This window comes from Tachysurus fulvidraco, chromosome 26 (genome assembly GCF_022655615.1).
Source record: "Tachysurus fulvidraco isolate hzauxx_2018 chromosome 26, HZAU_PFXX_2.0, whole genome shotgun sequence".
NCBI lineage: Eukaryota > Metazoa > Chordata > Actinopteri > Siluriformes > Bagridae > Tachysurus > Tachysurus fulvidraco.
In genome coordinates, this window is record NC_062543.1 from 4,244,277 (window position 1) to 4,267,740 (window position 23,464).

General features: G+C 39.6%; 1 protein-coding gene across 2 annotated transcripts; it reads right to left on the bottom strand.

The window, feature by feature from the left end:
* Window positions 1-430: 430 nt before the first annotated feature.
* tprn (taperin) lies at window positions 431-21,518 on the bottom strand. Of its 2 annotated transcripts, XM_027144317.2 has the most exons (4): window positions 19,353-21,518; window positions 4,067-4,265; window positions 3,121-3,245; window positions 431-2,395 (listed from the first exon to the last, which is right to left on the bottom strand). In XM_027144317.2, the coding sequence occupies exons 1-4, from the start codon at window positions 21,357-21,359 to the stop codon at window positions 2,333-2,335; spliced, it is 2,394 nt and encodes a 797-aa protein (XP_027000118.1). In that variant the 5' UTR covers window positions 21,360-21,518; the 3' UTR covers window positions 431-2,332. The 2 variants fall into 2 exon arrangements, 1 of the variants encoding a protein (XP_027000118.1); XR_003440339.2 differs by lacking the exons at window positions 431-2,395; window positions 3,121-3,245 and adding an exon at window positions 6,245-6,324 and having other exon boundaries at window positions 4,134-4,265.
* Between the last annotated feature and the right edge of the window lie 1,946 nt (window positions 21,519-23,464).

Consider the following 23,464-nt stretch of genomic DNA (forward strand, 5'->3'; position numbering starts at 1 on the left):
TTTTTCCTGTTGGAACTAGAGAAACATTACTATTCAACAGTTTATTAAAACTGTAATTTCCCCAAATTAGTCCATCCATGACGGCAACACTTCCCCAACCTTCTCGATTCTTTTTTTAAGCAAGACTACGCAAGGTGCAAAATAAAGCAAAGGAAAAAGAACAGTGCAAATGAATAAAGGTTTCATCTTTTTTTGTTTTGTTTTAAATAAAGCACCTTAATGCTACGGATAAATTCCTAAAAAAGGTAATAAAAGACCTAAAATAATAAAATGTATAATTTGTGAAATAAATAATGAAAGTGTGTTTCAAGAATGTAGAATTTCTGCATCAATACTGGCCAAAGAAGCATATCAAGACTAATGAAAATCTCTTACACACAGACGTCAGTTGGCACTGTGTGTCCAGTCTTTTTGTCCTCACACACACACACACACACACACACACACACACACACACACACACACACACACACACACACACACACACACACACACACACCGTCTCATTTATGAACATGTATGAAATAGCTGTTCATTTTTGCTCACTGGAATGTGAAAGAATTTTGAGTTCAGAAATTCACGTGGTGAGCAGGACAACAAATATAAGCTCGTAACTCGCGTATATAACCGTATATCGTGATGTCACTACACGTAAAAATGACGTCTAAAACCAGAGAAAACGTCTGTTGGCATCGGTGAACAATACTGTGGTGTTCCACACGCCGTTACGTCACTGTCACAGTGTTAGAAATAGATCGGAGCTGGTTGTTTATGTAATAATAGCTGTGTATCTAAAGTGCTGCTTTGTGTTCTTTGAAAACTTTCAGTCCTTTAATAAAGTCTGATAAAGTCCGAGTTCCATAAAGTCTGAGTTATGCTTCAAACGGAATACGGTTTATTGGCAGTTTGTAAAAATCGCTCGTAAGAAGTTCCCACCCTCTTCCTCGGTGATTGGCTCGTAGACACCGAACTCGTTCGGTATTGAGTGAAAGTTCGATTTACGAAAGTTCTCTCATTATAGTCCACGTTTACAGATTTATAACTCCGGCTCTGTGAAAGTTGTATGGTTTAGTATAAGCTTTCCAACCAACTGCTGTACTAACAGCACACTTGTCCTATTACGCCTTGTAACGGCTCTGTACGATTTTTCAGTTTCTCATATTCAAACATAGCTGATGACGAAGTTCATTCAATTATTCCGTACTCGATCTGTGTTCACACTTAACTCAATTTGGCTCATTTTGATTCACTTGGACTGACGTGTACCATATAATGAACTGGAAATTCTGAAACCTTTTAGGATCTTACACTATCCTCTTGGTTTACACGAGGTCTTGGTTTATTCGTAAACCAGTGTCTTTTGTCCCAGACAGACTGAAGACAGAAATGGTTCAACTGATTCAATAAAAAGAGTCGGTTCATACAATAAGTCGTTACAGTGAGTCAAGTTAGGCATCACTATTTATCACAGTGTAGTGTCCGAGATCGGCTTTGCTAAAATTTACTCTTTCTTTTTTTGTGATATGATACAACTAACCTGTTTAGGAAATCCCCCAAAATGACGAAAGTTACTTCATGCGATCATTAAGGCCGCAGTAAAAAAAACAAGCACTGTGCTCTTTCACCTATGACGTTTTGTTGTGTCTGTTCCACCCTGCCAGTTCAGATTAAAGCATAACTCAGGCTTTAGAGCTGCTTGCTTAAAAACATCTCAACACAACACAAATCTGACTCAAATGAGCAAACTAGATGTACGAGGTCATAGAATAGGAGCTTCATATTGGACAAGTTGCACAACACAGACATCCAGGAAACATGAAACATATATAGAACAGTAAAAGTGGTGGACCAAGAACAAAAAAAGAACAAGAATTGTGGCACCCTTCCGTTTGTTATGTACTGCTATATGTACTGTCTCTTTCCTTTGTTCTCCTTATCCTTGTCAGCCTTATTATGTACAGTACATCAGCTGAGTCCAAGCTTCTTCTTCCATGTGTAGGAAATTTGGTCACTTTCATGAGGTGAACAATGCTACACACATCCCAAGAGCGAGGGACAGAAAGGCTACGTTTGAGCCTTAAAAATGTTTTTGTTTTCAACGGTCTCTTTCAGTACATAAAACACGTGGAGACAGAAAGACAAAAGCAAATAAAATCAACCGTACAGGTTGGCTGAAAAACCTCAGCGGAGATGGAACGGAAAGACGTTCGTTTGTGTGAATGCGACTGGAGTTTCTCGTCTCTATCTGTGATTTGTGTGTGTGTGTGTGTGTGTGGTTGTGAGTTGTCCTGGCTGGTGGTTGGTCCTGTGTGTTTCAGGGTTCTGGGGAAGTTTAGAAGTATAGAGCTGGTTCGCTGCTGAAGTCGGAGAGAGAGGAGCTGTCCGCTGGCGTCAACTATTAAACAGGGGGGAAAAAAGAATAAAATGTACTTTTAGATTTTTAGTCAGAATAATGACGTGTTTTTGTTGCTCTTTGCAAATAAATACTAGAAATTAATTTGTGAATATTATGGAAATGATTTGTGCTCGTTTGGTTTTTACGTTTCGACCTAAGTCTCTCTAATAGTATCACAATAATGTTGTTTCTATAGCAACAGCTCATACGCGTGCTAGACGCTCTACACGATAAAACAGATAATAAATGGATTTTAAAAAAAAAAACAAGATGATCATACGAAGGAGATGTTTATTTGATATTTACAGGAGGAGTTTTCCACCGCAATAAAGTCTTCAAGATGGAGTTTACACGTTGTGCTTTCTCAGTATCGAGAAGTGTTTTGGTCTCATTAGCATAAAGAAAGAGACTTCTGTTTATAGCTGCTATAATATCTATATAATACATATGGGAACTAGCTTGTCTCTGAGATGATCCACAATATTAAATGTAACTATAAACAGATGTATAAAGTTTGGTGACTGTTTAAGGGCATGTTTTGTTTTTTTTTTTGCTGCTATATGATTGGCTGATTAAATAACTACATGAATGTACGGTGTTCCTAATAAACTGGATGGTGAGTGTACACGTCAGGAAACGGATTTACTTTCACACTCGCACACAAAAAGAAAATCTTTCAAAAGTTTCTGCACTTTTCCAGAACACTGAACAAACAGGTGACTCACCATCACCTCATCTGACATGTCGTCAGGTTGAGAATTTGCATCTCCCGAGTCTGTAGAGTCACTGAGCTTCTTCTCCTGCCAGGCAGTAAAGTCCGCAGAGTGCTTTGGAGTGTAGCTGGACAGATCTGACGGCAGAAGCATGACGTTTACAGAATTAACATCATAGTAAACATGACTTGACATGAAACAAAGGGCAGAAATAGTAAGTTTTGGCACCCCGATCTTAACAAATCTGAACAGGTGATCCAGATGATGACACTCTTCCTAGATTTGCTCAATAGCAGTGACTGAAACAACGAATATCAAATGTCGTGGGTAATGAATGAGAACAGGGTAGATTATTTAATATAGTTTTTTCCTGCCATTGGAAGAGAAACGATATTCAAATTACATAATGTACAGACAACAAAACCCGGAAGTTTAGTGGAGTTTTTTGGTTTGGATTAAATGCTATCAGTCAGACCTCATGCTAAGATGCACTGCTGAACCAGAACCATTTAATTATCAAACGAATGTTCACGGATATTTTTTTTTCTCCCTTGGCTAATGTAACCACACTAGTGTTATCATTAAAAGAAAGCATTTTCGTCTCTTGGCTCTTTAACGTGTGATGTATAAACTTGTAATGCGTTTTAAAGAAATGAACATTTTCCCTGGTATTTTTATTTTCTCACCACGTTTGACCAGCAGGTGTCAGGACTGAGCAGTAAGAGTATTTCATTACACTCGTATTGCTGCTGTTTCTAAATTTAGCTACCACGAACACTGACCCTGAATCAGTGTGCATTTCCTCAAACAGGAATTCCTTCTGAGCCACATGAGTAGAAAGTGTATCATTAACTCAGGCTGAATCTATTTCCGGGCCTGTTTGCCCATCCATCCATCCATCTATCCCTCCCTTTCTCTCTGTCTTCCTCGTATTCTGTTCATTTCCTTGCCATCTCACCAGTGCTGTTGGGGCTGTGACCGGTCGGGCTGGAGGTGTAACTCGGCCGGGGGATGTGGATCCTTTCCACACCGACTCCTCCTTCTTCCTCTCCTCCGCCTCCTCCCTCTTCTTTCTCTTCATCACTGTCCCAGAGGCTGCTCTCGGATGGGTACTCGAAGGTGCTCTGCAGGCTCGACTCATTAAAAGAGATCTTCAGCTGTGGAGGACAGAAAAAAATCGACAGTGTCACTTTCAGTGCAAGACAGAGTAATGAATAAAGTATCACATATGGGGATAACATAACTGTTTAGATTGTGCTGTTATAGGAAAATAATCGATGACAGACTGTCACAGTACATTTTAGATTCTCAATAACATAGCTGAAGTGTTCAAATGTTACCATGCACACATTCCCAATTTTTGATCAATAAATTAAAAAAAACTTTAAACTTTAAATTTCTAAAGGAGCAGAAAGGATGTTTTTTTATCCAATTACTGTTATATTTAATGTTATGGAACATCCACAAAACAAGTTACAGTACTACCTGTTGGTGCTTAGATTATAGGGCTTAGAATTTCAGTACTTACACGTAAAACAAACATAAACAAAAAAAGTCTTGTCATGTCACCTAGAAACAAGAAAATCTCCAAAAACAGTTTCAACTCTTGTTTGAATGATAAACATGTGTCTTTTCTAATAACTCGTACTGTATGTGCAGCCTTTTGCCTTATAACTACGCAGTCTGGGAATTTAACTGGATTTGACATGATGTAATCATGTGTATTTAATTGTGTATTGTTTCTAGCACAATAGTCAGACATTTCTCAATGTACTTAAACACTAGGTTTATCGTTATATTTCTAAAACGTAAAAATTTTACTAGCGGTGTTTATTAACACTCACTCACTCACTCACTCACTCAGTCATTCATTTGCTACCGCTACCGCAGGGCACACACACTCTCTCATTCACTCACACACTCACACACTACGGACAATTTTCCAGAGATGCCAATCAACCTACCATGCATGTCTTTGGACCGGGGGAGGAAACCGGAGTACCCGGAGGAAACCCCCGAGGCACGGGGAGAACATGCAAACTCCACACACACAAGGTGGAGGCGGGAATCGAACTCCGACCCTGGAGGTGTGAGGCAAACATGCTAACCACTAAGCCACCGTGTCCCCCTTGTATATTAACAATGAGCTCAAATAAAATTTTAATACCGTTCTTACTTTATTTAATCCTTTTTCATATTTTAAGGACATATTTAATTCAATATTTATTTGGGGTTATATGTTTTTGTTTTGTTTGTTTGTTTGTTTGCTTTTCTGAATTGAACAGCATTTCCAAAGCATAAATGGTTTTAATAATTTCATGGTCTGAAGAACGGAAATGAATTTTTAACTACTTTTCCAGGACAACGTTTCCAGCTTATAGTTTGTTTTTTTTTATTAAAAACAAAAAAACAAAAAAACAAAAACGGAAAAAAGAAAAAAGAAAAAGAAAACACCAGCTGTCACAAGAAACCTGTATGGCAATGCTTTGGAAAATTAAATAAAATTAAAAATACATTGCAAAGTTGGCCTTGTATAACTCAACACCTGACTAGTGTATACTTTATTAAAAGCAAAGCGCAGAATGTTTAAATATTATTTAAATGATGCCCTGAAATATTTGTACAGACGTTTGACTCCAAACGCTGATCCCGGAGTGTGTATATGCTTTATCTCCAAAATAAAAAAGAGAAGGTAATCATTAGTGTGATAACCTCAAGAACAAACATGTTAAGTGTACAGGTCAGGATATGACCTCTAAATTGTGAATTGTTTCTTTATTGCTTTATTAATGCATTAAACACAGTGCAAAACTAAAATGGCTAGCTAGCCGTGTAACTAAAGACAGTTTGGGTGTGAGATTAATACACAAAAAAGACACAAAATTTGCAATAAATCTTTCTTAATATTTACAACAATGACATGACAATTTTACAATTTTATACCCCGACTATGGAGGTGACTTAAAAATAACCTGCTTGGTTATAACCAAAAGCAGTCCTCGGGCAAACCACATGTCCCAAAATATAGTCTGCCACTGAGGTGACATGTTGGGGCCGAAATCAGGATAACACTACAGCCCTTTTTATTTCTCTGATTTATGATCTTCCTTAACGAAGCACTTACGATTGTACTTACTTCACATCCTTCTATTCTGTCTTGTCATTTGAAGTTGTAAGAGTCGGGGCTGAATGTTAACCTTTAACAAACTAGAAGATCTATAAATGAAAGTAACACAGGGATTAGAAAGCAATCCAATCAGATTCAAAATCCCCTACTGGATTATTCTGCGCTTCCTTATTGCTATAATTCGTGTTACAGCTCATGCATTTTGAATAGTATCAGTTTTGAACCCAAGCCCAGTATCTAACAATTACAGACTTGTTTTCCTGATATATTAACATCATTACCTAAACTGAACTATGCCTTCTTTATCTATACTATCCAGCAGTCTCAACTTTATATATAAATATATATCCTTACTGGATTTGCCCATAAACTAATCAGAGAAAGAATATCCTTAAGCTAATTTCAGTACATAAATGCAATCTCGTGACCCTCCTGTTACACGTGTGTTACGCATCCTGAACCATGCTGTTGATCTCAGTATGCATGTCCTGTCCTAAATCCGCTCTAATCTCCATGAGGCTTCGACTGTAAACACACATGGGAAGCGTATGGAGGCAAGGAGCTAACAAGCTAACACACCAGCTGGTGTTAGTAAGGCGAGGATGTGTTAAGTGCGGTGAAAAAAGGTCATTTCTGAGGCTAATGTACAATCGTTGTTTTATGTGATCTTGTGCTCTTCTGTGGACATTTGATTGAGTAGGGAGAATACTTTTAATCTAATGTGTTCTTCGTATTCATCGTAATGATTTGATCTTAGACAAAATAAACTGCTACCTTATTGCTAATATATCTCTATGTAGCAGCTACAGAAAACCCTTTACATGGTGAAAAGTCATTTCCTGCAAATGTGAAGATATAATATTTCTTACATATATTATAATACATCATACAATCGAGTGAGTGTTTATGCATCGATACTAATTTCAGGTCACCTACTTCGCTCATATACTGAAATGCGCAGATGTCTCGTGATGACATTCAGATTCTACAGCCACCAATTAGACACTGACTGCTATTTACTGATTTTCGTTTTTATTTAACATCTAAAAAACATGGTATTTTAAACCTGACCACCACCATCTGTTTTAGGCCGCCCTCATTTATAGTTTTCTGGTATTTTTATAGCCATGTTTTTTTTTTAAAGCGTCATGCTACTTAACCAGCATCAACATCCAGTGGGTTTATCTAGACCACCACACACTATAACAGTAACAGGACGTTAGGTCGTGCTGTAGAAGCTGTGTGGATGTGTGTGCTCTGGTAACGCTGAACTGTCATGGACCTGCGACATAAGGACTGGGAGTGTAAGCAAATGTAATGCTTTCATTGACGTCACAAAGGTCCACGTGAGAACTGTATAGTCACTAACACCGAAACTCAGGCACAAATCGAAGGATTACAAACCAAAACTTTAATCCAAAAGGCATTTCAACTAAACACTTCAAAACTATATAGAGAAAATATTTGTTTTAATTATCATATAGCGAGACTAAAAGCCTTTTCTACACTTTGAGGCATGACCTTCAGAGTTCGCAGCGTTTGCCTGCGTAACAACATTTTCATACACATTTGAATTCAGAGGTGAAATCGAGATTTCTGTCGTGTTTGTTTAAATGGTTTCACAAGAACAAACACGTGGTGGAATTAAAATCGTCTTAGAAAGTAGCCATTCATTAGTAAATCACTGAAAGATTTAAAGACTTCAACGATTTGTGCGGTGTTAAAATAATGGCTGTGTTTTAACAATAAAATAATCAAGATAATAAAGGGGAAATATCACACCATCCCAACACTAATCATTAACAGCAATGTCCCTGAAGTGTATTGTTTCATAATTAATAATATAGAATCTGAATATTTCATTTTATAACATTTATAAATAGGTAATAATAATAATAAACACTTCAAGCTGTTAATGACTGCTCCGAACGAACGATGATTAGGACGAGGTTTATTTGGGAGATTTGCAGACGCTCTATCAGGCATAGTATCAGTAAAGCTACCAATAACGCTACAGCGCATGCCCTGTGTTCTTCTTCTTCTTCTTATTATTATTATCATTCATGCATTCATTCATTTTCTACCGCTTATCCGAACTTCTCAGGCGTCATCGGGCATCAAGGCAGGATACACCCTGGACGGAGTGCCAACCCATCGCCGGGCACACACACTCACACACTACGGACAATTTTCCAGAGATGCCAATCAACCTACCATGCATGTCTTTGGACCGGGGGAGGAAACCGAAGTACCCGGAAGAAACCCCCGAGGCACGGGCAGAACATGCAAACTCCACACACAAGGCGGAGGCGGGAATCAAACATCCAACCCTGGAGGTGTGAGGCGAATGTGCTAACTATTTTTTTATTGTACTAGCTCAAAGTCAGGTTAGTCAGAACGAAAGCTGATATTTGTATTGTGGGTCATTTAAAAAAAAAATAAATAAACAAAAAACATAACATCAAACATTACTTTGAGGAAATTCTGGTGTTCATGGAGAATTTTGTGTTGTGGATGTAGTGCTTTTGGGAGTTTTGGTTGTCAGATGTGTCTTAGGGTCAGACATTCTGTGACGAGTTTCTGTGAAAGTAGGAACTTTGTCATATTGGGGAGAAAAGGCTTAGAGTCTTAAGTGAAAGCTAGGGCTCGAAAGACTGAATGTGCCCACAGTCGATCACTTGGCTTGTGGGAATGTGCTTCATTGTTTTATCGGAGTTGGAAGTAACTAGAATCAAAAGAAAATCTTAAACAAAATACTGGGACAATTTAATACCGTGGCATGTCTTCCTTTATTGACCTGGACTAAACGTAGCTAAGAATTAAAAGTTGTTTGAGTCGAGTATATGAAAGACAAAGGACAACCAGCACAGTGAGATTCTCCAATGTGATGCTCAACATGTCTAATTTGTATAAAGAGTTCTTCTCAGTCTCAAATCACTCTTCACTCTTGACTAGTGAGTATTTAGTGTCTTGATTTGAAGCCATGGTTCCACTGGTACTGCCAGGCTATACTGGTGTTCACACAAAGCACCAGACATCATCATTTATATAAGATGCTAGTACACTTATACAGAAAGTAAACAGCACAGAGTTGCCTCATCAAACTCATCATTAGACAGATGAATGTAATATACTGTACCTCGACACACCATAGTTTCATTCAGAGATGCGTTACTGCTCACTACGGTTGTAACGAGTGGTTATTCGAGTTTCCACGGCCTTCCTTTCATCTCGAACCAGTCTGGCCATTTTACTCTGATCTTTCTCCTCAACAATGTGCTCCCACCCACAGAACTACTGCTTACTGGGTGTTTTTATTTGTTAGCTTGTTTTTCCTGCCCTTCTGCTTAATCTCTAGAGACTCTGTGTAAAAATCCCAGTTTTCGGATCAGCAGTGTGTACTGAAAGACTCAACAACGCTCCAGTCAAAGCCGTTCAATTTCTCTGATGTGAAAATGAACTGAAGCGTTTGACGTGTCTCTGCATGGCTTCATCCACTGTACTGCTGCCTGATTAGATAATTGCCCAAATGAGCAGGTCTACAGCTGATACTAATAAAGTCACCGGTAAGTATAACACACCGTGCACTAATTTGTGCACACTAGATGGAAGAGAATACCCATAATGCACTTTGCAGTTTGTAGTGAATTTGGAGTAGGACACCCTTTTGGGGACGAGGAGCCAGATAGCCTGCCCTAATTAGAAGACTTGGACAAGGCTGAGACTGTGTCTTCACGCACTTCCCCCTACACACATGAACACACACACGCGCACACACACACACACACAAATACACACACGAAGGGGGAGCACCTCCCTGAATTATGGCCTCTACTTGGCAGTACACTGTGATGCGGAAGCTGGCAAGTGAACACAAGATTCGAGGTCAGTCTGGAGTGTGTGTGTGTGTGTGTGTGTGTGTGTGTGTGTGTGTGTGTGTGTGTGTGTGTGTGTGTGTGTGTGTGTGTGTGTTTGTGTGTGTCTGTGTGTGTGTGTCTGTGTGTTTGTGTGTGTGTGTGTCTGTGTTTGTGTGTGTGACTGGAAAAGCTTGTTAGCAGAAATATTTCACTAGCTAGCTAGCTAGCTAGCTAGCTAGATAGATAGATAGATAGATAGATAGAGAGTGAAAGGGAGCGAGAGAAAGAGAGACATATCATGGTGATTTAGTGGCTCAGACTTGCTTTGTTTTACAAAATAACTCTTGCTCTGTTCAGACGTCTGGGTTTCTGTGGCATCACAATGCGTCAGTAAAAGCCAGAAGTCCAGAGACTTTACTTTATTAAATCTGTTTTAGGATGAAATACAGCTCCTTTTAGGGAAATGCTGCCCTTTTTATATCATAGAGTTTTATATCAGGGTGGCTGTGACTGACACATGCACAGAGTTACATAATAACTAGAGACACAGTAATTCCATTATATGTCCAGAGGAACTAGAGGACTGTATGTAAAGTAGCGTGAGGTGAAGGTGCGAAGGTGAGCCGTCAAATATGATCCGTCAGTCCAGCGACGAATCAAAACAGAGAATTGTTTTGCAGGTTTGAACTGTAAACAGTTAATCTTTTAGATGTTTCATATAAAAACAATTTCAGGTTTTCGCTTCATTAAAAATGATCAATCAATCAAGATGTTCATTGAATCAAATTTATTTTGTTCATTACTAAAATTACTTACTACAGTATATAGAGGATTTCTTTTATATATACACACACACACACACACAAATATATATATATATATATATATATATATATATATATATATATATATATATATATATATATATATAATCACAAACTGAGCTTACAACATGTCAGAAAACAAAACAATAAACATATCCGGAATCATCCGGGATTGTAGAGAGGTTTTCCACTTCAGGATGCTCACACGTCCACACACAGTACGACATGCAGTGAAACGCTTTTTACATTTTATACGTCTGATATTGTGATAAACGTGTGCGCATGACCTCCAAAGCATCTCTAAGCTACAAAACACCTTTAAACTGCTCCCATTATCTTAATTCACACTTGTGTAACAAGGAGGCCTGGGGCAATTGAACCAAGCAAAAGAAGGCCAACAAAAGTAGGCTTATAACTCAAGCCCAGATACTTGAGGCAATAATCACATAAGTTACCTCAGGGTGTGTATGAGAAACGCTGGCAGAAAGCAACATCAACAATTCCATCCATGCCGCGTGTCAATTTTGGTAACTTTTCTTACTCGTGGTGTATTATGTAGGAATCTGTTTGTATGTAGCCTACATGGGGTAATATATTCATAGAAAGGTTGAAAAATAAAAATAAAAAAGTTAATTTTTTTTATACTGGAACACTAGTGTACTGGTAAAAATAGCAGTTTTTTTTTTTTATTTCTTCTGTCTCTGGTACCTATATGTGATTATAAACATTTATAATGCATTCATCTTTTGTCAGTAATCGTCCACTAAAGTACACTGACTCAAAATGACATCAGATGTCCTTTACTGTCGATGAGAATTTAAGGTTTAAAATAAAAGTGCTGTGATGTTTCCGCTGCCTCACAGAAAGTGCTGAGTCAGCTTGTGACAGTAGCGTTATGCTAACGTTTAGATCTGACTCTGTGTGATCATGTCTAAATGAAAGAGATCAGAATGAGAGACAGCATTATGCCCTGTTTGGGAGGAAGTTGATGACTAAGGTGGAGTTATTTTGGATGAAAATAAAGTATGTAGGGTCCTCGTGATTCTGTTCAGTTTCAGTTCCAAGGGCCAGGATGTGATTTTTAGTGGATTGTTTTTGCTCCCAGTCCAAAAACATTTGACAAAAAAAATCACACTTTTACCTTAAGACTATGTTAAAATCCAGTTCATTATTGCTGATAAGACAGTGTTTATACCAGTTTAATAGAGAGAGAGAGAGAGAAAGAGAGAGAGAGAGAGAGAGAGAGAGAAAGAATTTCTAATTAAGGGATGGAATGGCTGTTGATCATGGTTGCTCAGCAACAGGCACCATGGGTATATGAAAGAGAGAGTGAGTGTGAGTGTAGAGTGGGGGAGGGATGAGAGACATTATAGAGGAAGAAAGAGAGAGAGAGAGAGAGAGAGAGAGAGAGAGAGAGAGAGAGAGAGAGAGATGAACATAGAATAAGAGAAAGAAAGAGAGAGAAAGAGAGACTAAGAGCACAGGCTGCTATGAAGAGACAAGTGCTAGAGGGAGGGAGAGAGAGAGAGAGAGAGAGCAGACCGCTATGAAGAGACAAGTGCTGGAGAGAGAGAGAGAGAGAGAGAGAGAGAGAGAGAGAATGGGGGCATGGAACAGGGGAAGCCTCCAAATAGTTCATTACAGAGTAACACCACAAATAAATACCCACTCCAATCACGAGTTTAAAAAAATAATTTTTATAAATAATTTATGTTTCTAAACATATTATTTATATTTATTTGACAAATGTATCGCTCTAAACTATACACTTTACACTAAACACTACAATCATAACCACAAGCTCAATGATTTAGTCAGAACCTTAAGCTTAAAAGTAACAAAAACACACCTTGGGGCTACAAAAAAAAAAGACACACACATACAAACACACACATACATATGAACACACACAAACACACACACAAACATATAAACACACAAACACAAACAGAGTAATGATTCACCACAGCGTGCGGCTTGAGCACATTGTTTCTTCTTGAACGTGACACATGTGAAGCAGTGTGTGTATTTGAATGCAGTTTGCATTATATTTTAAATGCACCCTACAAAAACAAATTTCCCTAGAGACTAGGCACGGCCGATACTGAAACTCAGAAACGCCGACGCTGGTTTCCATTGTGAGGTCTGAATTGTTCATTCAGGTTTAGTTTTTTTTTTTTTTTTCAATTGTATTTCCTGAAAAGTTACAAGTTAAAGAAACACTTTAAAGATCAGCATCTAGGCTTTACGCACTCCATCGTGCCCACTGCTCTCAAAAATGTCCTCGTCCTGCTCTCTATACCGTACTCCTCTACACACACACACACACACACACACACACACACACACACACACACACACACACACACACACACACACTTCCTGAATTAAACATGGCATTGACAGTGGCACTGTGGAGGCTGAATTCTAATTACATAGACTCCTTTGTGGAAGCGTGAGGGACACGACAGACATGTTCACACACACTCACACACACACACAACACTGATATGGGCCCACACAATAGAAAGCACATAAGATCACTTAATCACCTTCAGCTCAGAAATCTGTGTCACAAAGCAAGATACAACAAAGACAAGACAAAGTCACACACACACACACACACACACACACACACACACACACACACAAACACACACACATAAATGAGCTGCAGCAGTAACAGCATACATGTGTGTGTTTGTAAGTGTGCCCTTCCTCTGAGCTCGGTGCTATACTCGAGGTCAGGAGCCGGCCGAGACAGGAGGAAGAGGAAGTGATGTAAGACAGGAGCACAAGTGGAGGATGTGTGTGTGTGCAGGGGACAGTAACATTAGGATGGTGGGATCAGGGTGGAGACAAGCTTGTCCCTGATGAATTATTAAACAGGGTGGACTTTCACACAAGTCAAACAGACAGGAAGCTGAATGCAGGAGAATGCAGTTCTATTTCCTGTGTGTGTCAAGTTACGCCGTACGTCCTGCGAGGGAGAAAGTGAACGATGCTAATTTTAATTTTGGATTTTGAAGGACTTTTTAATAACGGCAAAATTTGGGGGGGGAGAAGATTAGTGTAAACTAGGAAACTACCTCAAAATTTCACAAACGTTTTTGTGATGCTGATTTTATTCCGTACTCACGTGCACTCGGGTGTTTTTTTTTTTTTTAAATAAAATGCCAGTCAGTCGTAATAGACCATGCTTTCAACTTCATGTCCATATAAGACACAGACACGGTGAGGCTCATTTAACCCTTTCAGAATATTTCACGTAACTTAGAGACGTTTTTTACGTCAGGTAAATTTAGAAACATTTTTACAGGCATATATTAGTCAAACATAGTAAACATTTTCATAGATAAATGTTAAAGGCAAAATATGGAACTAAAGGTTACGATAACTAAGATCAAATATTGAACTATTTTGAAGATGTAACAATAATTAAAATCACACACACACAACTGTTATTACATGTAACCTAATTGCACGTCATATTATACTGTTATTACATGTAGTATGGAACATAACTACATGCCATATTCATTCATTTTCTACCGCTTATCCGAACTTTCGGGTCACGGGGAGCCTGTGCCAATCTCAGGCGTCATCGGGCATCGAGACAGGATACACTCTGGACGGAGTGCCAACCCATCGCAGTGCACACACACACTCTCATTCACTCACACACTCACACACTACGGACAATTTTCCAGAGATGCCAATCAACCTACCATGCATGTCTTTGGACCGGGGGAGGAAACTGGAGTACCCGGAGGAAACCCCCGAGGGACAGGGAGAACATGCAAACTCCACACACACAAAGCGGAGGTGGGAATCGAACCCCCAACCCTGGAGGCGTGAGTTGAACGTGCTAACCACTAAGCCACCGTGCCCCCCCTACAAGTCATATTCAATTTTAATTCTTCTTATTTCTATTCACTCTTATTTTTAAGTGATTTTGAGGTTGTTTTATTTCACCGCAGGTTGTACACTGTGTTTAACCGTGTACATGACAAAAACACGCACATACTCTCAAGCACACTGCCCTGGACTGATGTGACGTGATGCTACATCAGAGCCGCGCCTTTGTCTAATCCGTTACAGTAAGCAAACAGACGCTCAAAAGGAAGTCGGAACAGACAGGTCGCCGCTCGGCTGACATCTGACACTGCAAAACGTGACATATTTACCATCATTTATTCATACTCTAAAGTTCAAAAGTTCTTCAGCATTCCCACACAGTATTATAAAGCAAAGAGTAAAGTGACGTACTGCTCTGTACTACTCATCCAAAGCACTCGATTAACAGCGTATCTAAGTATCGCTAAAACCCATAAACTGAACATTCATTGTTAATTACAGTGTGCTCAAGTGTAGCAATTTTATATCACGGGACAGTATGCGTCACTCACACACACACACACACACACACACACACACACACACACACACACACGAATATACATATATGCAAACACTTTCTTAATTACAAGTCTTCACTTTATACCAATAGCAGGTCAAAGCCTTTTCTTCAAAAACAAACCTTTTCGATTTTCTTTTGTTTTTGTTTTTTTTTGCTTCTTCCATCCAGACAAATCATACATTTCCAAAAACGGAATAAATATTTTGTGTCTAGAGAAAGAGGATGCTAAGCTGGACGACATTTTTAAGCAGCACCGGTTTTAATACATAAAATACATTAATTAAAAAAAAAAAAAAAAAAAAAAAAAAGCAGGTTGTTTACGTTTTTAGTTTTGCACGCACTTTACATTTTTATTGTCAGTATTTGGCTCCATTTTACATTTGTTACACAACAATCTTACACAATGCATATTTAAACCAGGCTGAATAGCAAGGCATTAGCTCATATGAACACTACATAATAGCACCCTAGAACAAATGTAGTGCACTTTAAACGAACTCACGTACATCTGTACACCTGCTTATTCGCACAATTATGTGCCCAATGTAGCCTCAGTTTCCTGTTCTTGGCTGACAGGAGAGGAACCAGTCATGGTCTTCTGTTGCTCATCAATGCTCTCAAACACATTAAAGGTTATTGAGTGGTTATTATATGGAACAGACATAGCTTTCCAGGAAATTCGAACCAGTCTGGTTGTTCTCTGTCCTCCGTGAGTGTTTTGCGGTTTATCCTGTGTGAAGTCTAAATACTGTTGGAAATATCTAAATCACTCAAAGCAGCCCATGTGGCGCTGACTGTCAGGTCACATTGAGTCACAGTGAGAGATCACATTTTCATTCTGATGCATGATATGAATGATGCTGATGAAGCAGAACGGACTGCATGAATGAGCAGGTGTTCAGATAAATAAAGTGAGCAGAATTCCACTTTGCCCAAAATAAAACTGCTATTTATATTTCTAAAGCTCCAGACTTCACACTTTCATTAACCAGGACAGACTATAAAAAACGTAGTCATCTTATATACTTTGTCCTGTATTTTTAATCAACCTTTATTAATTATAGCATAAAAGCACAGTGATGGTCTCTGTCTGCCTGACAGCATCTGGAGCTTCCAACAGGCTTTTCTTACTTTCCTTTTTGGCACCTTGACATTTCGACTGCTCGTCTATCCAAACTCTGAATCCACTATTTTTTTTTTCTATCCAACATTTTTCATGGGACAGCTGAACTTTTTCCAGCCACGAATCATAAAACAGGAGGAACTGCAAAGTCCAACCTAAACTCCTGAAAGCAAACAGCATGTGAAGTAATCAGGCCATAAACCTGAATCTTAAAGGAGACGGAAAGTGTGGATCACATCAGCCGCTTAATCTACTTAAGGAAACAACTGGAAAAGAACAGCTAGTCCACAAAAAGAGAAAAGGAAAAGAAAAAAAATGTTGTGGCCTCTGTGCCCAGATTCCACACAAATTGCATGTTGTTAAAGTTGCCACTATTTCTCAATTCCGTCCGTCCAAAAGCTTCAAAGTAGAGCGAGAGCTTAGAAAGAAAGAAAAGGCCTAATTCTAACAGAGTCTAGGGGACAAGAAGCTGTGCTGCTGTGGTCAGGCTTTAAAGACAGACATGTTGTACCTGTCTAGGTGTGACAGGCACCATAGAGAGATAAAGAGAGAACAGGTCATGGGTATTTATGGCTAACTGGGATTTAAAAAGGGAGTCGTCTAAATCTGTCACGGTGTGAAACAAGATCGACTCCGTTGTGACACTTGATATGCATAAAAGCAAAACAATACAAGTGTGTCACTGGCAGTAGGAAGGGACCATTGTAGTGAAGAAGAAAAAAAATCACAAGTTAATTTATAATAATAACAACTATAATAAATTAGAATAATTATATAATAATATATGGTCTGACATTTCATAATTTTGACATTCATATATGTGTAAATACACACTGGCACTGCAGCCGATCAAAGGGCATTTAAATGTGATTTTGGTTGTATTTTGATCCGCAATTTAAATCCAAATGTCTTATTTTACATTTGAATAGAATTAGATTTATGATTACATTCTTTATATATAACATACATTTTTAATATGACAAAAATTCTCTCAACCCCTGTCGAGACAGATCACCCGAGCTAGTTTACCGCCGATTCCTGACCATTTATAAATAAATATAAATAAAATCCTGTCAGAATTCTGTCTAGTTAGCTTTTCTTGGCTATCTGAACAGACTTAGCAGTAAAGATTGTAAACAGTTACGAATATGAGTTAAAAGTCTCCTCACAAACCTGTCAATTTAGCTTGTTAGTTAGCTAGTTAGAAATAATTCACAGTAATGATAAATTTGGTAGGAAGCACTGAAGTAACAGTAATGACGTCTTTATTAATGTCTTAATTAAATCTTGATTAATATCTTATATCATTATTTCACTTTTAGATATTTAGTCAAATTTAAGTGCAACTGCAACATGGATTAAGACCAGCATACGAACGGGTCGAGAAGAATCTCTGCTAACTGTATTAGCCACAGTGACAACAAAAACAAACATGACATACCTAAACCTCTATGTTTACCATTGTACTGGATCTCCGCTGTGATTTTGTTGTTATTCAAAATATAATCCATGGTAGTAGATAGCTAGTTTTACCAGCTACAAACAATTGGCAAGTGGAAGTGAGACTTGTCCAAAACAACAGCTTGGGTTTAGCCATTTGTAATTCACAACAATCGTGTTTAAGGATTAAATCAGATTTAACCTGAAGTGTTGAAACTTTAAAACAAACTTAGCGGTAGTTTAGTAGTTCATGTGGAAGAAAATCGTTAGAAGTCGATATGTTAGATTTGTTTTGCCCTTGCAGAAATGCAAGACTTTACGACACATGACTTCACACAAAAAGACCTTTCGTTCATGTTCAGGTATCAATAATTCGAGCAGTGGTCTATATGAGCCGACATGATGATAACTAACAAGTAAGCAAAAAGTCTGATCCCTCTTGATGACTGTGCTTCACAATCATGGCTGCACCACCCTAATTTTAATCTACAGCCCAGAGGAATTTAGTTCCAGCCTTAATCTAACACCCTAATCCAGGTGATCGAGGCCTTCAGTGTAATCTGATTAACTAGGCAGAACTACAGCAACAAACATTCGTTCAATGTTGTCTGTTTCAAATCTCTGTTTCTGGTCTACTTTTTAGACTTAATTTGCAACTCTAGTAAGAAAAAATGTTCTAGTTTTATTTAACTATTTAACCAAGTCAAACTAAAAATTTTCGGAGATTCTGAAGGTATGTAGAGCAATATTAGTTTCTAATTATCGGACTTGGAGCTCTAATCTCGCATAAAACTTCAGTCTTAATGCCAGTTAGCAAAGCTCAGTTTATTGTTTACTTGTATTATGTAATGATTCTTGTACTAGAGCACATTTTCTGTGATTATGGGGAAAATATCATATTTTGATGCTCAAACACAAGTTTGCTAACAGTGGGAAAGCTAGCAAAACAAACAGTACTTATTTCAATACAAACACATTTAAGATAGAGAAAAACGTCCAAAGAATCTTTTGGGACAAAACAGATTCTTAATCACTAGTCAATGTTATAAAAAGAACTGAAGATACCTGCAATAACTCAAAATCCTACCACAAAGTCCACATTATATTATATTGCCTGGATATAGCCTAATTTCTTAGGATTATATAATACAAGAATGCAAGACAATCAAACGAGCACTTGTTCAATATCACATCCCTTAGCAGTCAGGTTTTCCAAACTAAACACAAGCACATAAAGCAAATGTCTGATGAGACCATCAGGACAATAAGCCTCATGTTCCAGATAAGCCAAGAATAACACTATACCCGAGTACATAAGGCAGCAGTCCATAGAAATAACCTAATATGGTATATGACCAGACAGTATAGCAGCAGTATGAGTTACTATATTTGGCTTTTGTTCCCTTTAAGCCTCAATAAATTCACACAAAATCTTTTAATTGACATATTTTACCTTCTTTCCTGTGGAGCCAGTCTTGGATAAACAGGATCGGCCCAAAGACAGGTATCCACCGATCACTTCAATTTCTTCTGCTGCCGGGTAACGCTTTTTCAGTAGCGTGCCCACCTGGACATAAGGAGCCTCCGCAGAGGAAGGTGACCCCTGTGGCACTGGGACAGGCTCCTGAGCGGGCTCTGGGACAGGCTCCTGGACAACAGGAGTGTTAGGCTGGGGATCAGTCCTGCGCTTTGGGACCACTGTAAATGTGTTTCCTTTCCTCCTCTGCACCATAGGGCTGGGGAAGGGTGGCGAGGACTCCCCCACTATGTCATCAATATTAGTAACGGGCAATTTCTCAAGAGCTGGCTCGAGAATAGAGGGTGATATTGACTTTGTGATTGAATCAGGTGAGGAGGATGAGGTGGGGGAGCTGGGCCTTTCAGGGCGTGTCAGTTCTGTTGTGTCTGGCACAGGTGGCAAGGGGGCCACAACAATTTTTACTGGAGACGCAGAAGCTGGAATGGTTACAGCAGGCGTTGGCACTGAGGGTACTGAAGGCTCCACATGTGGGCTAGCAGGAGACATAATGGGGCTGGAGGGAGCGGTGCTGCCAGGCGCTGATGGGACCCCGGGCCGCTTGGGGATGACAGTGAAGGAATTGCGAGACTGGAGGCGTAGGTTGGCGAGAGCACGAGCCTGGACATCGCTAGCAGACAACGTAGACAGATCTGGGCGCGGCGAAGGTCGGATCTCAAATCTGTTTGAAATAAGGGGCAACGTGGGGCTCGCCAAGGACTCGGCACGGGCACAGTGGCTCTCCGGAGAGCATGGCACCTTCGCTTTGGACACCCCATCAGTGCTGTCCCACTCCCTCTCCCTTACAGGTTTGGACTGATTCCTCTCTGTCTCCTCTCTGTTGACAGTGACGCTGTGGCCACCTACGGTCTCAAAGCGACGTCTGAAGGAAGACACAGACTGAGGGGATCCCGGAACAGGGCTGCTACTTTCAGAGCCGTTAGGAGACTCGTGATATTTCCTCTCGGAAGACTGGCTACCATGGAAGACTGGATGGCTATAATACGCTGGCAGGCGAACAGGAGAGCCAGGTTGTGGGCACGGTGCACATTTTGGCACCACATCTGGATGATGGAATCTGGCTCGGGGACCTGAAAGGACAGGACTCGTGTCTAAGTCTAGGAGGTTCTCCGAACTGCGAGACTTCCCGTGCAACATTCCGTATTTCCTGTCGAATTTCTGCAGCATGCGGCTCACTGTGCCCTGCGCCTGCGCCAGGTCGGAGAGCTCACAGCGCCCCAGCGTGCTCAGGTTCTCCTCGCTTTTACTCAGCGCTGTATCGTAGATCACCACTTCCTTTGCGCGGATTTCAGTAACCGGACTACCTGTGCGATCCAGCAGGTCACCGAGAGAGCTGTATCCGCTAAGGCTGCCGTTCTGCTGCGATCCGGATGCAGGGAAGTATTCTGGGTCGGATTCAATGATGATGATGTTCTCAGCGCGGATGGTCCGTACACCAGGCACAGAGCCGTACATCTCCAAGATATGCTGCAGCGGCCGGGACGCGCTCTCTCGCTCCCGTCGTTTCTTGCGCTCCTTCTCCAGTTTGATAAACGGGTTCTCCTTAATGGGACCCAGGCTCTCCTGAAGCACGCCGTTGTCCGTTATTGTTTTCTCCGTTGATGTCGCTCTGTCGTTGGGGTCCATGGCCGACCAGGGGTCTTTTGTTTTCACCGGTGACACGTCCGGGGATGTGGCGGTGGCACCGCTGCGCTTTCCCGCAGACGTAATGGTGTACGTCCGGCTAGAATTCGCTCCCGTAGCCTCCTCCTTGCCACTTCCCGTTAGCTCGCCATTAACCCGAGCCGACACGGAGTCGACACCTGGCCCAGACCCGCCGCCCTTCGCTTTCCTCCGCTCGAGCAGCTCTCGTTTCCAGGCCGGCATTCTTGAGCCCTCCTTGCCGGCCTCTTGACGGAGCAGACCGACGTCCCCGGCCGACATGACGAATGTTAATTAACGAGGGATAACCGATAGCAGGGGACGCGGAGCAACCAAAGCTCTCAGGGCTGAAAGGAAGCGACTAGCGGCGCTGTTTCTCGCACATCTTTCTCGTCCCTTTGCTGATTCTCGCGTGATGCTGCCTGCCTGTAACGCGTAGCCCCGCCCCCTGCACCTGTAATCACTGACGTCAGTCTTTAGGCTCCAACGCAGCGCGCCCATTGGTGCATGCACTTTGTGACACGCCTATTATTTTACATATCGCCCCGCCCCATTGATCTTTTTCATTCTCTATTATAAATAACAACGCAGTCCGTCAAATCCGCCCGAAAATGTGCTTTATTTACAAACAAAATTACCCACAAGACATAAATAAATAAAAACAGGGCTATTTATTAGTCTATGAGTAGGCGAGGAATCATGGATTAATCAAACACATTTACCGTTATAAATAAAATAATATGAGAACATTCACTGTTGATCTGAAGGAACAGCCCAATGAGCTGAGATAAATAAACATGAATCACGTGATCTAGCTGTAATAAGATTAATTAGGGCAACATAAATACAGAAAGGGTAAGGGACTGGTTTATGCTACGGTTTAATACGAGCCTAGCATCATTTTTAACTATAAATGGCTATATCTTATATCATTAACCGTGACCGGGGGGAGGGGGGGTCTGTGAGAAAGGGGGAAACAGAGAGGGGGGGGCATAGAGAGGGGAGGGCATAAAGGGGGGGGCAAGCCACAAAGAGAGAGAGAGAGAGAGAGAGACAGGGAGACAGGGAGACAGAGAGAGAAAGAGAGGAGGGAATAGAGAGAGAGAGAGAGAGAGAGAGAGAGAGAGAGAGAGAGAGAGAGAGAGAGAGAGAGAGAGAGAGAGAGAGAGAGAGGGTGTGGTTGTGGGTGTGGTAAGGTGGATTTATATAGCTGTGGGTTTTACACAATAGACTGTAGGCCTACAACATGACCAGTCATAAATAGCGTCCAGAGTTCACTTACAACAAAATATGAGGCATATCAGAGACCTTTTGTGTAATGATTATATAGCTTCAAACACAGGAAATTGTTCATTTAAAAATAGCATACATTGTGTTTGTGTTTAATGTGACAATGTCGGGATTATTCAGATCTGGAAAACATTTGAACAAAAAAAGCTGACACATGATGTCTCATACGAATAGACATGGATGGCATTAAAAAAAAACCCTCACATATCATCAACAGATTTATTAAATAAATCACATCAGGTCATTGTAATTCATTTGTTTTGGTGTTTATTTACCCTTGTTTTAATCTAAAACTGTATAGTTGTATGGCTTGTACAAGGTGTTATAACACCTAAACTGCTATAATGGTTTATTTTCATCATTAAATAACAAGAAGATGAATGATAACATTCCTGTTCTTCTTCTTCTTCTTCTTCTTCTTCTTCTTACTTAGGTATTATTATTATTATTATTATTATTATTATTATTATTATTATTATTATTATTATTATTATTATTATTGATGTTGTTGCTGTTACTTAGGTATATTATTATTATTATTATTATTATTATTATTATTGATGTTGCTGTTACTTAGGTATATTATTATTATTATTATTATTATTATTATTATTATTATTACTGTTGTTGTTACTTAGGTATATTCTTATTCTTCTTTTTATTATTGTTGTTGTTGTAACTGTTACTTAGGTATTATTATTATTATTGTTGTTGTTGTTACTTGGGTATATTATTATTATTATTGTTGTTGTTGTTGTTGTTGTTTAGGTATTATATTATTATTTTGTATTTGGTGTAAGTGTTGTGCTATCACCTGGACATTATTTTATTTTGATTTTGATTGTATTTAGTCTCCATGTACTCGTGAATACTGTTACTACTACTGCTACTACTACTAATAATAATAATAAAAGCAGAAGAAGACGAAGAAAATAATGTTTTACTCTACGATCCGCGCATTAAATCCTTTTTATTTTGTTTCGTGTGTGTTTGTAACAGCGACAATAAATGGACGCTTTAAAGAACCGAAAACTCAAACTGCAAATGATTTATAAAATAGCGAATTTAGAGTGTTTTGTTCTATTTATCACAGCAGC